The sequence below is a fragment of the Oncorhynchus mykiss genome, chromosome 3 (assembly GCF_057628025.1).
Source record: "Oncorhynchus mykiss isolate SJ-2025 chromosome 3, ASM5762802v1, whole genome shotgun sequence".
Classification (NCBI taxonomy): Eukaryota; Metazoa; Chordata; class Actinopteri; order Salmoniformes; family Salmonidae; genus Oncorhynchus; species Oncorhynchus mykiss.
This window is the reverse complement of record NC_143024.1, coordinates 42970229-42987991: the sequence shown is the minus strand read 5'-3', so window position 1 is coordinate 42987991 and position 17763 is coordinate 42970229. Positions and strand designations below refer to the sequence as shown.

Below are 17763 nucleotides of genomic sequence, written 5' to 3'. Positions count from 1 at the left end.
CATTACTCAGTCCCCTTGCCGTCCCACTCTCTGCTTCCACAACGCAACAACATCAGTGGCTGGTGTCCTCCGCCTACATCTGACGCACACGTTAGCTGGAAAACTAAGAGCTTGTAGCGACACAGGCTGCCGCCGTCACCTCCACAGGCATCTGACGCACAAGTTCGTCACAAAACAAAAAAGCTTGTAGCAACAAGCTGCCACAGTCACCTTTACAGACAGGAAGCTAGCAGAGTTAAACTTGTTGTCTGCTTCCCAAATGGCAACATATGGGCCCTGGTCAAAAGTAGTGCACTAGATAGGGAATAGGGTGCCATTTGGGACACAGTTATTTTGTTGCGCAAATTCTAAATAAACAAATTGAAAGCTACCGGTAGTGGGGCTTCGAGGAACTTAACAAACGGCTTTAGAAAGAATGAGACAAAGACTTGACTATATGAGCGGGAGTGTTGTGCGGTGGTAGATTAAAAAACAGCTTGATTCTAAAAAGACCCGAATATGATTTATGTGTCGCTCTCAAAATGGTCACGGTATCAGGGGACAATGACAGCAACGGAGGTGCAATTCTGATAGTGTTATCGTAGCTTTGCATTCCTCGGTGTCGACTGCTAATGCTGTTTACAGCCCTAGAGCACAACTGTTGATAAAGGTGCTAAACAGTGTTATCTGCAGACGAGCCGGGAACCTCAAACAATGACAGAAAGTAAATGTATCTATTACTTGCCGAAAGTTATAGGGCTCGGTCTCGCTTGCTCACACACATTTACATTTTAGTCATTTATCAGAGGCTCTTATCCAAAACGACTCACCGCAGTGAGCGCATACGTTTTTCATACCTTTATTCTAGTACTGGTCCCCGTGGGAATCGAACCCACAACTATTGCCATCACCATGCCCTACCAACCGAGCCACACCGCACACCACACACACACACACACACACACACCTGTAAGCCCTCTTGCTGTTGTCCTCGCTGTCTTCTGGGTCTTGGTAGTCTTGCGTCTGGTCGGACAGCTGGAGGTCTCCTTGGCTAGTCTCCTGGAGCAGGACACTCGTCTAAACAGAAATATAAGCAACCATTAATTAACTGCATTGTGATTAATCACTGAATGCTAAATATTCTTGACAATATGCTATACAGTCTATTTGAATGGACTACTTAAGGATACAATTAATTCAGCTGTTTTCGGCTTGATAGAACACCTGCTAAATTAGGGTGGAAAAACAGGATCTGAGACAGCTTCTATCCCCAAGCCATATGTTTGCTAAATAGCCAGACTGCTAAATAGTTCATTAAATGGTACCCAAACTATCTGCACTAACCCTACGCACACTCACTAGACTTTGTATAATAACACCATATACATACAATCACACACTACACTGTCACTCCCACACAAATCCCTTACTCAAACACCACACACGCACACACATTACACAGACTTTCAGACACATAATTTGCTGCTGCTACTCTGCTCTTTATTTTACACTTATTATTATCTATCCTGATGCCTAGTCATTTTACCCTGCCTTCATGTATATATCTACCTCAAGTACCGTATTATTATCTATCCTGATGCCTAGTCACTTTACCCTGCCTTCATGTACATATCTACCTCAAGTACCTTATTATTATCTATCCTGATGCCTAGTCACTTTACCCTGCCTTCATGTACATATCTACCTCAAATACCTTATTATTATCTATCCGGATGCCTAGTCACTTTACCCTGCCTTCATGTATACAGTGGGGCAAAAAAGTATTTGGTCAGCCACCAATTGTGCAAGTTCTCCCACTTAAAAAGATGAGAGAGGCCTGTAATTTTCTTCATAGGTACACTTCAACTATGACAGACAAAATGAGAAAAAAAATCCAGAAAATCACATTGTAGGATTTTTTATTTATTTATTTGCAAATTATGGTGGAAAATAAGTATTTGGTCACCTACAAACAAGCAAGATGTCTGGCTCTCACAGACCTGTAACTTCTTCTTTAAGAGGCTCCTCTGTCCTCCATTCGTTACCTGTATTAATGGCACCTGTTTGAACTTGTTATCAGTATAAAAGACACCTGTCCGCAACCTCAAACAGTCACACTCCAAACTCCACTAAGGCCAAGACCAAAGAGCTGTCAAAGGACACCAGAAACAAAATTGTAGACCTGCACCAGGCTGGGAAGACTGAATCTGCAATAGGTAAGAAGCTTGGTATGAAGAAATCAACTGTGGGAGCAATTATTAGGAAATGGAAGACATACAAGACCACTGATAATCTCCCTCGATCTGGGGCTCCACGCAAGATCTCACCCCGTGGGGTCAAAATGATCACAAGAACGGTGAGCAAAAAACCCAGAACCACATGGGGGGACCTAGTGAATGACCTGCAGAGAGCTGGGACCAAAGTAACAAAGCCTACCATCAGTAACACACTACGCCGCCAGGGACTCAAATCCTGCAGTGCCAGACGTGTCCCCCTGCTTAAGCCTGTACATGTCTAGGCCCGTCTGAAATTTGCTAGAGAGCATTTGGATGATCCAGAAGAAGATTGGGAGAATGTCATATGGTCAGATGAAACCAAAATATAACTTTTTGGTAAAAACTCAACTCGTCGTGTTTGGAGGACAAAGAATGCTGAGTTACATCCAAAGAACACCATACCTACTGTGAAGCATGGGGGTGGAAACATCATGCTTTGGGGCTGTTTTTCTGCAAAGGGACCAGGATGACTGATCCGTGTAAAGGAAAGAATGAATGGGGCCATGTATCGTGAGATTTTGAGTGAAAACCTCCTTCCATCAGCAAGGGCATTGAAGATGAAACGTGGCTGGGTCTTTCAGCATGACAATGATCCCAAACACACCGCTTGGGCAACGAAGGAGTGGCTTCGTAAGAAGCATTTCAAGGTCCTGGAGTGGCCTAGCCAGTCTCCAGATCTCAACCCCATAGAAAATCTTTGGAGGGAGTTGAAAGTCCGTGTTGCCCAGCAACAGCCCCAAAACATCACTGCTCTAGAGGAGATCTGCATGGAGGAATGGGCCAAAATACCAGCAACAGTGTGTGAAAACCTTGTGAAGACTTACAGAAAACGTTTGACCTCTGTCATTGCCAACAAAGGGTATATAACAAAGTATTGAGATAAACTTTTGTTATTGACCAAATACTTATTTTCCTCCATAATTTGCAAATAAACTCATTAAAAATCCTACAATGTGATTTTCTGGATTTATTTTTCTCATTTTGTCTGTCATAGTTGAAGTTTACCTATGATGAAAATTACAGGCTTCTCTCATCTTTTTAAGTGGGAGAACTTGCACAATTGGTGGCTGACTAAATACTTTTTTGCCCCACTGTATATCTACCTCAAGTACCTTATTATTATATATCCTGATGCCTAGTCACTTTACCCTGCCTTCATGTACATATCTACCTCGATGCCTAGTCACTTTACCCTGCCTTCATGTACATATCTACCTCAAGTACCTTATTATTATCTACCCTGATGCCTAGTCACTTTACCCTGCCTTCATGTACATATCTACCTCAAATACCTTATTATTATCTATCCTGATGCCTAGTCACTTTACCCTGCCTTCATGTATATACAGTGGGGAGAACAAGTATTTGATACACTGCCGATTTTGCAGGTTTTCCTACGTACAAAGCATGTAGAGGTCTGTAATTTTTATCATAGGTACACTTCAACTGTGAGAGACGGAATCTAAAAAAAAATCCAGAAAATCACACTGTATGATTTTTAATTAATTTTATTGCATGACATAAGTATTTGATACATCAGAAAAGCAGAACTTAATATTTGAAACAGAAACCTTTGTTTGCAATTACAGAGATCATATGTTTCCTGTAGTTCTTGACCAGGTTTGCACACACTGCAGCAGGGATTTGGCCCACTCCTCCATACAAACTTTCTCCAGATCCTTCAGGTTTCGGGGCTGTCGCTGGGCAATATGGACTTTTAGCTCCCTCCAAAGATTTTCTATTGGGTTCAGGTCTGGAGACTGGCTAGGCCACTCTAGGACCTTGAGATGCTTCTAATCGGAGCCACTCCTTAGTTGCCCTGGCTGTATGTTTCGGGTCGTTGTCATGCTGGAAGACTCAGCCACGACCCATCTTCAATGCTCTTACTGAGGGAAGGAGGTTGTTGGCCAAGATCTCGTGATACATGGCCCCATCCATCCTCCCCTCAATATAGTGCAGTCGTCCTGTCCCCTTTGCAGAAAAGCATCCCCAAAGAATGAGGTTCTTGGGGTTGTACTCATCCTTCTTCTTCCTCCAAACACGGCGAGTGGAGTTTAGACTAAAAAGCTCTATTTTTGTCTCATCAGACCACATGAACTTCTCCCATTCCTCCTCTGGATCATCCAGATGGTCATTGGCAAACTTCAGACGGGCCTGGACATGCACTGGCTTGAGCAGGGGGACCTTGCGTGCGTTGCAAGATTTTAATCCACGACGGCGTAGTGTGTTACTAATGGACCATTGACCAGGTCCTGCCGTGTAGTTCTGGGCTGATCCCTCACCTTCCACATGATCATTGATGCCCCACGAGGTGAGATCTTGCATGGAGCCCCAGACCGAGGTTGATTGACCGTCATCTTGAACTTCTTCCATTTTCTAATAATTGCGCCAACAGTTGTTGCCTTCTCACCAAGCTGCTTGCCTATTGTCCTGTAGCCCATCCCAGCCTTGTGCAGGTCTACAATTATATCCCTGATGTCCTTACACAGCTCTCTGGTCTTGGCCATTGTGGAGAGGTTGGAGTCTGTTTGATTGAGTGTGTGGACATGTGTCTTTTATACAGGTAACGAGTTCAAACAGGTGAAGTTAATACAGGTAATGAGTGGAGAACAGGAGGGCTTCTTAAAGAAAAACGAACAGGTCTGTGAGAGCCGGAATTCTTACTGGTTGGTAGGTGATAAAATACTTATGTCATGCAATAAAATGCTAATTCATTACTTAAAAATCATACAATGTGATTTTCTGGATTTTAGATTCCGGCTCACACTGTTGAAGTGTACCTATGATAAAAATTACAGACCTCTACTTTGTAAGTAGGAAAACCTGCAAAATCGGCAGTGTATCAAATACTTTTTGCCTTCATGTACATATCTACCTCAAATACCTCTGCACATTGATCTGGTACTCCCTGTATATAGCTCCCTTCTTGTGTATTGTATTTTGTGTTAGTTCATTTTTGATTTATTATAATTTTGTAAGCAACCAAGTTTGTAAGCAGCCATTCCACTGTAAAGTCGGCACCAGTTGTATTCGACACGTGTGATAAATAACATTTACATTTGACATTTCCCAAAGTCCCTGTGTTTTTCAGAAATCCCTATGGAAGGGTTTACTGAGAACTTTGGGGAAATTTTGCAACCCTACTCTCTACATAGAGCCAATGCCACGCTATGATGGTGAGATGGAAGCCCCCCGTGGAAGGTGTGGCGGTCAGAGGCTGACGGTGCTGGACTCACCACCTCTTGGCTGGGCACATGGAGCAGGTTCTGGGGGTGGTAGCTGGAAGACAGGGCCTGAGACTCCAGGGTGCTGGAGTCCTGTAGCTGCTGCACCGTGGAGAACTGGGCCTGGGCATAGCCGTCCGCAGTGATGGTGAAACCTGCAGGAGGACACAAAAGCATACAGCACTACAGCATACAATGGGTTAACCCTGTATGAGAACTTAAGGGACCCTAGCAACTCTAAAGGAGGGTGCATTCAGAAAGTATTCAGACCACTTGACTTTTTCCACATTTTGTTACGCCTTATTTGAATGTATTGTTATTATTATTCATGTTTTACTTAAACTGACTTGCCTAGTTAAATAAAGTTTAAGAACAAATTCTTATTTACAATGACGGCCTACCGGGGAACAGAGGGATAACTGCCTTGTTCATGGGGCAGAACGATTTTTACCTTGTCAGCTTGGGGATTCGATCCAGCAACCTTTCGGTTACTGGCCCAAAGCTCTAACCACTAGCCGCCACCTATTAATAAAAACAAAATACATTTAAAAAATCCTCATCAATCTACACACTATACCTCATAATGACAAAGCGAAATCTGTTTTTTAGACATTTTTGCTAATTTACTTAACTATTCAGACCCTTTGCTACGAGACTCAAAATTGAGCTCAGGTGCTTCCCGTTGGCATTGATCATCCTTGAGATGTTTCTACAACTTGATTGGAGTCCTTCTGTGGGAAATTCAATTGACTGGACCTATCTATAGAAGGTCCCACAGTTGACAGTGCACGTCAGAGCAAAAACCAAGCCAAGAGGTCGAAGGAATTGTCCGTAGAGCGCAGACATCAGTGTCGAGACATAGATCTGGGTAACGGTACCAAACAAATTCTGCAGCATTGAAGGTCCCCAGCAACACAGTGTCCTCCATCATTCTTAAATGGAAGAAGTTTAGAACCACCAAGACTCTTCTTTTGGGGACCGAGTGGCGCAGCGGTCTAAGGCAGTGCATCGCAGTGCTAGAGGTGTCACTACAGACCCGGGTTCGATCCCATATCACTACCGGCCGTGATCAGGAGTCCCATAGGGTGCCGCACAATTTCCCCAGCGTTGTCCGGGTTAGGGGAGGGTTTGGCCGGGGTAGGCTGTCATTGTAAATAAGATTTGTTCTTAACTGAGTTGCAAGGTTAAATCAATTTTAAAAAATCAGAGCTGACCACCCGGCAAAACTGAGCAATCGGCGGAGAAAAGGGGATACCTAGTCAGTTGTACAACTGAATGCCTTCAACTGAAATGTGTCTTCCACATTTAACCCAAGCCCTCAGAGAGGTGCATGGGGCTGCCTTAATCGACATCCACATCTTACAAGAACCCGATGGTCAATCTGACAGAGCTCCAGAGTTCCTCTGTGGAGATGGGAGAACCTTCCAGAAGGACAACCATCTTTGCAGTACTCCACCAATCAGGGCACGAAAGCCACTCCTCAGTAAAAGTTACATGACAGCCCGCTTGGAGTTTGCCAAAATGCTCCTAAAGGACTCTCAGACCATGAGAAACAAGATGCTCTGGTCTGATGAAACCAAGATTGAACTCTTTGGCCTGAATGCCAAGCATCACCTCTGGAGGAAACCTGGCACCATCCCTACGGTGAAGCATGGTGGTGGCAGCATCATGCTGTGGGGAAGTTTTTCAGCGGCAAAGACTGGGAGACTAGTTAGGATCTAGGGAAAAATGAACTCAGCAAATTACAGAGAGATCCTTGATAGAATCCTGCTCCAGAGAGCTCAGGACCTCAGACTGGGGTGAAGGTTCACCTTCGAACAGGACAACAATCCTAAGCACACAGCCAAGACAACGCAAGAGTGGCTTCGGGACAAGTCTCTGAATGTCCTTGAGTGACCTAGCAAGAGCCCAGACTTGAACCCGATCTCTGAAAAAAACTGAAAATAGCTGTGCAGCGATGCCGCTTCCCAGCCAACCTGACAGAGCTAGAGAGGATTTGAATACTTATGTAACAGTGATATTTCAGTTTTTACTGTTAATACATTTGCAAAAATGTCTAAAAACCTGTTTTTGCTTTGTCATTATGGGGTATTGTGTGTAGATTGATGAGGGGAAACAAATATTTAATCAATTTTCAAATAAGACTGTAATGTAACAAAATGTGGAAAAAGTCAAGGGGTCTGAATATTTTCCAAATGCACCATATACACATGTGGAAGCTTGAATTCGAAGGACGGGCTCATTGTCATGGCTGTAAGGGAATGAATGTGTTTGATACCGTTCCAATCATTTTAATTCCAGGAACCTGTCCTCTGATTTCTCCCACCACAAGTCTCCACTGGTACACAGCTTGAACCTTAGAATAGATTAATTGATTACAGAGATAGAAGTGGATTTGAAAAGCCTATTAAGGATAAACCTCACACTTCCCAACAGGAGATGTACCACAGCACGAAATGAGTTAACCCTGTACATCTGGATATCTGGCTAGAGCCTAGAGCCTTTGCCAAATTAGGAGGAGGACATTAATTAATGACTTACTGCAAACATGGCTAAAAGTGTGATTGGAAAAGTTCCTCAAAAGCTAATTAAGGATCGCAACGGCTCATCCTCCTACAACGCGCCATTAACAAACTGATGCTTCCAGAGAGCCCATGCCGCCAGTCTCTGCGCGCGTGTGGACAAAGACTGTGCAGGAAACTTCCTGTGCCACCAGTCGTATTGTCTTCGGGTGCAAATTAGGGGACTCGCTGAAGCACACAGTCCTTCATTAAAGCTCCACTCACTGATATTAATGAACGGACACGGTTCGTTAAAATGCTGGCAGACGGCAGAGAGAAGTACCCTGATTCCTCTAATAATTCCTTACTTTCCTTCTTGAAAAGAACAAGAGAGGAGAGGAAATGTGTAGAAGTCCACCTGGTGGAGTGCCACACACATGCTCACGAGAAACACACACACACACATCAATATCCTCCCTGCTGTCGGTCTCGGGTTTATTTATGACATCAAACTTTTTACTTTATCAAAACTATACAGAGAGTATAGGGAGGCCTTGGATGTGGCAGGAAACCTGTCGAAAGAGAACGTGTTCTAGTGTTTGATGCACCTCTGTAGGAGGGGGAGAGCATATTGCTGTGGGCAATAGAGGCTGGATGCAATCGTTACAGAGACAAAAGGTTAGGCTACCCATTGTGAAAATGTTACATCTGATGTGCCAAGCAGATGCTTTCTGACAGTCCTCGCTGTAAATGGGCTCTTCTCAGCCAGAGGTCAGAGGCAACCGTGGCGTTTGTCCATTACACTGGATTGAGACAGCCCGCGTGGCTGCCAACCCGTGTATGTGTGTGCCAGTGCATAATTTACTCCGGGTTAACTCACAGACATTGTTAAATGTACCGAGAGAAAGGTTTGTATGGCACTACCATGCAGTGTGTGTTTGTGTGTGTACGTGCATGAGTTACCTTGAGTAAGTGTTTGCTGGTCAAAGCCAGGCTGCGGGAGTGTCTGCGTCTCAAACTGGCTAATATTCTGAGGCAGAGCATGCTGGGTAGTCACAAAGGTGTCTGGAGTCAAGAGGGGGAAAGATAAGAAGACAGAGGAACAAAGCAGGTTAGTCTGGGTAGACTGTGTAAATAAAAGACCAAAGTATTACGATTCACTTAAAAATGGCTGCATTGGACCTTTGTCTCAACATCAAATAATTACTGGGATTTGTTTTTCAATGAAAATGATCAGAAAGAAACAAAACCCCAAAATACTGTAGCTTCTTAGCAAAGAAACATTTCTCGAGCGAGAAAAAAAAAAGAAGCTTGGACTGTGTGGGAGTGATTTGAGTGGGGAGGGGGAAACAAAAAATGGGCATTTATCTGCAGAGAAGTTTGGAACTCTTTCTTATTGGTCTATTAACTAATTTACCGCATGGTGATGTCAACATGGAAGGCAAAAACTCCCTCCCACCAAAATAGGTAGAAAGTTCAGGCGTTCTTCTCAAACAGCTCTTACACTAGAAGGTCATTATCCTCATTTTCACACTATTATTCCAACCTCATAGTGTGGAAATATATATAAAGCACAGGGAAAAAAATCCCGCTTTCGACTGCTCTAGGCCGTTAAAGCAACACAGCACGCAGACAGCAACAAGAGAGCAAGTCAGGGTTCAGTCGTCAAATTGGGGTTCATCTTTAATTTACTGGCGGTCTTTGGACCCCAGGCTGAATGTCAAGCACAAAGCACTGGAGAACTAGAGATGCTTCACGTACAACAAGTCCAGTATTTCTTTGTACTTTGTACTGAGAGGAATTATAGACTATGGATCTTCGATGGTTTTTATTTGGCCAGTTCTACAGTGCACGGTGTTTCAATTCAAACCTTATAGATGGCAATCAGGATTACCCTCGGAACAGAGGTTTCTAACACCCATGGTCTATCCTGGCAAAATGAAAGTCACATGAACATATTTTTTGAAAGTTGAGATTGAGAGTCTAGAGAGAAAGGTCACTAATCAAGTCTCCATTTTCGTTTGCCCTCTAGTTTTTTGAATGGCAAAAAGACTGCCACTGACAATAGTGACCTTTCTTGAAGACAGACAGGCGACCTGTCCTCTGGAGTACCAACCTGATTCCAGTTTGCTGACCTTTGATCCGTCTAAAGCTCCCCAGGCCCAATCACTGTCACACTGTGATACTCAGACTGCATTCCAAGTGGCTCCCTATTCCCTATACAGTGCCTTGCGAAAGTATTCGGCCCCCTTGAACTTTGCGACCTTTTGCCACATTTCAGGCTTCGAACATGAAGAATCAACAACAAGTGGGACACAATCATGAAGTGGAACGACATTTATTGGATATTTCAAACTTTTTTAACAAATCAAAAACTGAAAAATTGGGCGTGCAAAATGATTCAGCCCCTTTACTTTCAGTGCAGCAAACTCTCTCCAGAAGTTCAGTGAGGATCTCTGAATGATCCAATGATGACCTGAATGACCTAAATGACTAATGATGATAAATACAATCCACCTGTGTGTAATCAAGTCTCTGTATAAATGCACCTGCACTGTGATAGTCTCAGAGGTCCGTTAAAAGCGCAGAGAGCATCATGAAGAACAAGGAACACACCAGGCAGGTCCGAGATACTGTTGTGAAGAAGTTTAAAGCCGGATTTGGATACAAAAAGATTTCCCAAGCTTTAAACATCCCAAGGAGCACTGTGCAAGCGATAATATTGAAATGGAAGGAGTATCAGACCACTGCAAATCTACCAAGACCTGGCCGTCCCTCTAAACTTTCAGCTCATACAAGGAGAAGACTGATCAGAGATGCAGCCAAGAGGCCAATGATCACTCTGGATGAACTGCAGAGATCTACAGCTGAGGTGGGAGACTCTGTCCATAGGACAACAATCAGTTGTATATTGCACAATTCTGGCATTTATGGAAGAGTGGCAAGAAGAAAGCCATTTCTTAAAGATATCCATAAAAAGTGTCGTTTAAAGTTTGCCACAAGCCACCTGGGAGACACACCAAACATGTGGAAGAAGGTGCTCTGGTCAGATGAAACCAAAATTGAACTTTTTGGTAACAATGCAAAACGTTATGTTTGGCGTAAAAGCAACACAGCTCATCACCCTGAACACACCATGCCCACTGTCAAACATGGTGGTGGCAGCATCATGGTTTGGGCCTGCTTTTCTTCAGCAGGGACAGGGAAGATGGTTAAAATTGATGGGAAGATGGATGGAGCAAAATACAGGACCATTCTGGAAGAAAACCTGATGGAGTCTGCAAAAGACCTGAGACTGGGACGGAGATTTGTCTTCCAACAAGACAATGATCCAAAACATAAAGCAAAATCTACAATGGAATGGTTCAAAAATAAACATATCCAGGTGTTAGAATGGCCAAGTCAAAGTCCAGACCTGAATCCAATCGAGAATCTGTGGAAAGAACTGAAAACTGCTGTTCACAAATGCTCTCCATCCAACCTCACTGAGCTCGAGCTGTTTTGCAAGGAGGAATGGGAAAACATTTCAGTCTCTCGATGTGCAAAACTGATAGACATACCCCAAGCGACTTACAGCTGTAATCGCAGCAAAAGGTGGCGCTACAAAGTATTAACTTAAGGGGGCTGAATAATTTTGCACGCCCAATTTTTCAGTTTTTGATTTGTTAAAAAAGTTTGAAATATCCAATAAATGTTGTTCCACTTCATGATTGTGTCCCACTTGTTGTTGATTCTTCACAAAAAAATACAGTTTTATATCTTTATGTTTGAAGCCTGAAACGTGGCAAAAGGTCGCAAAGTTCAAGGGGGCCGAATACTTTCGCAAGGCACTGTATAGTGCACTACCTTTCACAAGAGCCCTTTGTGGCACTGCAGAGACCAAGAATACTATCCTACCCCATCTGAGATGGAGACAGGGGGGAGAAAAAAAATACTTTAGAGACTTTCCTGTAGACTCAAACAGCCTCTCTATGTCGACTGTTGTTTGCCGTTTAACCGTGGCAAACATGATATGACAAGGACATTTTGTAGTTCGAACAGGTAACTGCAAAAAAAAAGAACAAAAATTAAGACCAACATAAAGTGTCTCATTGGGTTTACTTGAAAACTACCTACACAAATAGCTAGCTAGAACAAAGTGTTAAGATATTCATTTAAAAAGATTAAAAGCAATACAAATAAGTTATCCAGTAGGCATCTACTGTTGGGCAACCACGAGCCGCAAAAACAGCATCAGGGTACCTTGGCTTATATTCTACAAGTGTCTGGAACTCTATTGGAGGGATGCGACACCATTCTTCCACAATAAATTCCATCATTTGGTGTTGTGTTGATGCAGTCTCAGGCGCCACTCCAGAATCTCCCATAAGTGTTCAATTGGGTTGAGATCTGGAGACTGACACACCCTTTAAACCCCCAATGCTCCTTTCAGACCCCTCTTTCAAAGTCACTGAGATCTCATCTTCTGGTCATGGTAACCAAAATAATGGGCAACTGGGCATTTTTATACACTACCCTGAGCATGATGGGATGTTAATTGCTTAATTAACTCAGAAACCACACCTGTGTGGATGCACAAGCTATCAATATACTTTGTATACCTCATTTACTCAAGTGTTTCCATTATTTTGGAAATTACCTGAACAAAAATATAAACACAACCATTTTGAGACACCTGTGGCGTCGTGTGACAACACGGCACATTGTAGCCTTTTATTAGCCTTTTTATTGCACAAACTTTGAGAGAAATAAGCTGGGATCTTTTATCTTTTAAGGTCTTGGTTTCTGGCTAGTGTGAGCCTGTAATCGAACCCACAAATGCTGATGCTCCAGATACTCAACTTGTCTAAAGGCCAGTTTTATTGCTTCTTTAATCAGCACAACAGTTTTCAGCTGTGCTAACATAATTGCAAAAGGGTTTTCTAATAATCAATTAGCCTTTTAAAATTATAAACTTGGATTAGCTAACACAACGTGCCATTGGAACACAGGAGTGATGGTTGCTGATAATGGGTCTACACCTATGTAGATATTCCAATAAAAATCAGCTGTTTCCAGCTACAATAGTCATTTACAACATTAACAATGTCTACACTTTATTTCGGATCAATTTGATGTTATTTAAATGGGCTTTTTTTGTTTGTTGCTTTTCTTTAAAAAAAACAAGGACATTTCTAAGTGACCCCAAAATATATATATATATATATATATATATATATATATATATATATATATATTACACACACAAAAAATTGTAAATTATTTTTTGACTCCATAGGCATCAGTGAATCAAATCAAGAGGTTATCTGTTCTCTCTGTGAATGGGTCAGAGGTTAGCTCATGCATTTAAGCCTTTTTTTTTTTTTTTTTACAAACGTTACGGTCTTAAGCGATAGCTCTAAAAAGGACTTGATTGAAGGCTCAGAGGACAAATACTAATCTAAGCTAGGATAAGTTTATTTTTTCCCCTCTCAGTTCTCTTTTCTTTTACTCACCGTGAACTTGTGAGGTTGAAAGGGTAATGTAACAATTTTAATGAGGATTGAAGCTTGACCTCTGGCCCAGTTTCATTTGTTGTGCTATGCTCTTCTCTCTCTCTGCTGAGGTTAAATATAGCATATGTTGGAACGGTTTTAAAATGTTAAAAGCTACAAGGTCAAGGACGTGGTTCCGTCAGTCACACACCATGAATCCTAACGAGACGCAATCCAAAAACTCATTGTATAGAAAAACCCATTGGAATAACAATTCCAAGAAAGGCACCAATAAGAAAAGAGAAGGTTTCTGAAGATCCATCGTTGGGATGGAAATAGCGTTTGAGTAAGGGCCAGATAAAAAGTGAAATAAATGGACTTACTATTTGGAGTGGAGGAAGGAATAGAGATGGAGGAGTTACACAGACGGACAAGATGAGTGCCCGTTTAGAAACCCAGATTTGTGCCCTTTGCCCTCTTAAAGGAGTGCCGTTTAGAAAGATATTGATATTCAAAATATGAATAAGGTTCCTTGCTTTATTTGCTAACACAGTTGTAGCGAACCATTGTCCCTGAAAATTAAACACCTTGCCGTGTAGACTGGCCAAATGAAAAATACAGTCTAAGATCAAGAGAGACGGGTGGAGAGCAAGAGTATCTCTGTAGAAGTGTCTGTTGATGTTGGGAAGGGTTCAGACACCTTCTAGGGGTGGATCACTTTGTTCGCATCATCCTTTGTACAGCCAACATAGAACTACGTGGATCCCCCAATGAAAGTTAGAGGGATGTGTACGGGGTCAATTTCACACCATATGATTTGAATTCAAAATAAAATAAATCGTGAACATGAAAAATAAAGTTGAGAATGTAAACATATTTTCGAGGACGGGGGAAATAATTGATGTTGAAATCAAAAAGCCAAAAAATTGAAAGCAAAATGTATAGAATTGTAAACAAAAATAACACATCAAAAGCAAAATCCCAAAACTTGTAAGCAACTAACTTCAAAGCAAGAGCAAGACTCTATGACAAATGAGAAAAACTAGCGGACCAATGGAGACTCATTGTCTACGCCTCCCTCTAAACCCCGGAAAAATAATGCCAAAACTCGCAATCGAAAAGACTGGCAGTGGAAACAAAGAAACAGACATCAAAAGCAGAGATATGAGTAGCATAACCAAAAGGTAGTACATGCTGGCAAGAGTGTAGGAAGAATGTATTCAATAGGATTGGTTGCTGGGAAAGTTTCACCGAAAAGGATTTTTGCATATGTTTTCAAATATATATTTTTTAGCATTTGTCATAGTTTTGCTCTCGCTTTAAAATTATTTGCTTACAAGTTTGTGCATTTTGATGTCTTATTTTAGTTTACAATTATATACCTTTTGCTTTCAATTGTTTGGTTTTTGATTTCAACATACATTACTTCACCCGTTCTCGAAAATATAATGTTTACATTGTCAACTTTATTTTTCATGTTCACGATTTATTTCATTTTGAAATCAATACACATGGTGTGAAATTGACCCCATTGATGTGGCAGCAGGCCTATAAAGTTGTGGCATGATTGTCATCGACATGAAAAGACTATGTTCGAGATCAGACTGCCGTCAGACTGCACAGAATCACTGATCTGGCAATCACCATGCGTCCCTAATAACTATGTTTTACGTGTTCAAGACCAGTGAGTCTGTGCCTTGTCTAAACTGATACTTTCTAACATGCTGACACTCTTACCCTCTTCCTGTCCCAGGGGCTGGTCACTCAGCTGGGTCTCCAGCGACACCTGTTGGCCGCCGTCCACCACCTGCGCCTGGCCCAGGTCCAGCATGCCCTGCTGCTCCGAGCCCACAGTGGGAGGAGCCTCCTGCTGTAGGGTGCCGTCCTCCAGCTCCACCTGCAGGTCGTGGGTCACGGTGGTGCCATCCATGGGGTCGTCCAGCGAGGGCTCCGGGTTCTGCTGTTGGTGGAGCTGCTGGGCCAACTCATACCTGGGAGGGGGAATGAGGAGGTGGATTCAGGTTGCTTGCTACTTTGACCTACAAAACAAACAGAAATCAGCCATTTCTTATGGAAATATTAGATATCTAGAGATTTAGAGTTGAGAAAGATTCAATTTCATACAAATTTCAGCAATGTGACAATAACCAAATTGGGAGAGCGACGCAGTGCTAGCCACTTAGCTAGCCAGTATTCTTGATCACATGCCCTGAATAATGCCCTGAGTTTTTCCTTTTTCCACCTGGTCAGATCACATGACCTGAAACAACTCTGTGCCCGACAACACATGAGCATTACTAACCTGTGGGTCTTCATGTGCTTCCTGCAGTTGGGTGAGGACTTGAAGGTCTTCTGGCAGTAAGGGCACATGTAGGGTCGCATGTCGCTGTGGGTGGTCATATGGCGGCGCAGGCTGCCGCTGGTGGTGAACGTGGTGTCACAAATCAGGCACTTGTAGGCCTTGAGGCCCGAGTGGGTCCGGATGTGGGCCTTCAGCACCCCCGAGGAGGCAAAGCCCTTACTGCACTGGACACACTTGTACGGCCTCTCTCCCGTGTGAGACCTGATGGAAGATGACCGAACAATGTTAATATCATGAGACAGGCCGTGCATTCAGAAACTATTCAGACTCCAATACTTTTTACACATTTTATTATGCTACAGCCTTATTCTAAAATTGATTACAAAATATATATATATATCCTCAATCTACATACAATACCCCATAATGACAGGTTAAAAATATTTTTGCAGACCACTGCTCACAGTCTCCTCCCGCTTTACTAATACACCACTCATATCTGCCTTTTGAGATCTAAATCTCTCTTCCTTCATTGTGCAGGATAGTGGGGTGCTTTCTTTGACAGCTCTGATAGGTCATCCCTCTTTTACATTATTTGCCTAAGTGTCCTCTTATCAAACAGCCAAAAAAGGCCTTTTGATCTCAGAAACTCAACCTTGAGAAGGAGTTATTACAAATAAAAAACAGAAAAACTCAAAATTGAGCTCAGGTGCATCCTGTTTCCATTGATCATCCTCAGAAGTTTCTACAACTTGGAGTACACCTGCAGTAAATTGAAATGATTGGACATCATTTGGAAAGGAACACACCTGTCTATATAAGGTCCCACAGTTGACAGTGCATGTCAGAGCAAAAACCAAGCCATGAGGTCGAAAGGAATTGTCAGTAGACCTCCGAGACAGGATTGCGTCGTGGCACAGATCTGGGTAAGGGTACCAAAAAATGTCAGCAGCATTGAAGGTCCCCAAGAACACAGTGGCCTCCATCATCCTTAAATGGAAGAAGTTTGAAACCACTAAGATCTTCCTAGAGCTGGCCGCCCAGCCAAACTGAAAAGGGCCTTGGTCAGGGAGGTGACCAAGAACTTGATGGTCACTCTGACAGAACTCCAGAGTTCCTCTGTGGAGATGGGGGAACCTTCCAGAAGGACAACCATCTCTGCAGCACTCCACCAATCAGACTTTTATAGTAGAGTGGCCCAACAGAAGCCACTCCTCAGTAGAAGGCACCTTAATAAGGACTCTCAGACCACGAGAAACAAGATTCTCTGGTCTGATGAAACCAAGATTATATTCATTGGAATGAATGCCAAGCATCCCGTCTGGAGGAAACCTGGCACCATACCTACAGTGAAGCATGGTGGTGGCACCATCATGCTGTGGGGATGTTTTTCAATGGCAGGGACTGGGAGACTAGTCGGGATCGAGGGAAAGATGAACAGAGCTAAGTACAGAGATGAAAACCTGCTCCAGAGCACTCAGGACCTCAGACTGGGGCGAAGGTTCGCCTTCCAACAGGACAACGACCCTAAGCACACAACCAAGACAACGCAGAAGGCTTCGGGACAAGTCTCAATGTACTTGAGTGGCCCAGCCAGAGCCCAGACTTGAACATCTCTGGAGACACCTGAAAATAGCTGTGCAGTGATGCTCTCCATCCAACCTGACAGAGCTTGAGAGGATCTGCAGAGAAGAATGGTAGAAACTCCCCAAATATAGGTGTGCCACGCTTGTGGCGTCATACCCAAAAAGACTCAAGAAGACTCAAGGCTGTAATCGCTGCCAAAGGGGATTCAACAAAGTACTGAGTAAAGTGTGATATTATTTTTTTTTATATACATTTGCAAAAATTCCTGACAATGTTTTATACATTTTGCTTTGTCATTATGAAGTTTTGTGTGTAGATTGATGAGGGGAAAAAACAATTAAATCCATTTTAAAATAAGGCTGTAAGGTAACAAAATGTGGAGAAAGTCAAGGGGTCTGAATACTTTCCGAATGCACTGTA

At 42.8% G+C, this 17763-nt stretch overlaps 1 protein-coding gene and 1 long non-coding RNA gene across 2 annotated transcripts in view; one reads left to right on the top strand and one right to left on the bottom strand.

Annotated features, from left to right (window-relative positions):
* LOC149984550 (uncharacterized) overlaps positions 1-17763 on the top strand; it is a 220238-nt gene that overhangs the window by 165398 nt on the left and 37077 nt on the right. The gene's annotated exons all lie outside the window — the stretch shown is intronic.
* Positions 1-17763, bottom strand: part of LOC110518348 (zinc finger protein 236) — a 91763-nt gene that overhangs the window by 38231 nt on the left and 35769 nt on the right. Inside the window, exons 13-17 of the mRNA XM_036973839.2 lie at positions 15757-16017; positions 15192-15445; positions 8944-9045; positions 5492-5634; positions 947-1056 (exon numbers count right to left, since the gene is read on the bottom strand). Coding sequence (XP_036829734.2) covers positions 947-1056; positions 5492-5634; positions 8944-9045; positions 15192-15445; positions 15757-16017 — 870 coding nt within the window. The remainder of the gene's footprint in view (positions 1-946; positions 1057-5491; positions 5635-8943; positions 9046-15191; positions 15446-15756; positions 16018-17763) is intronic.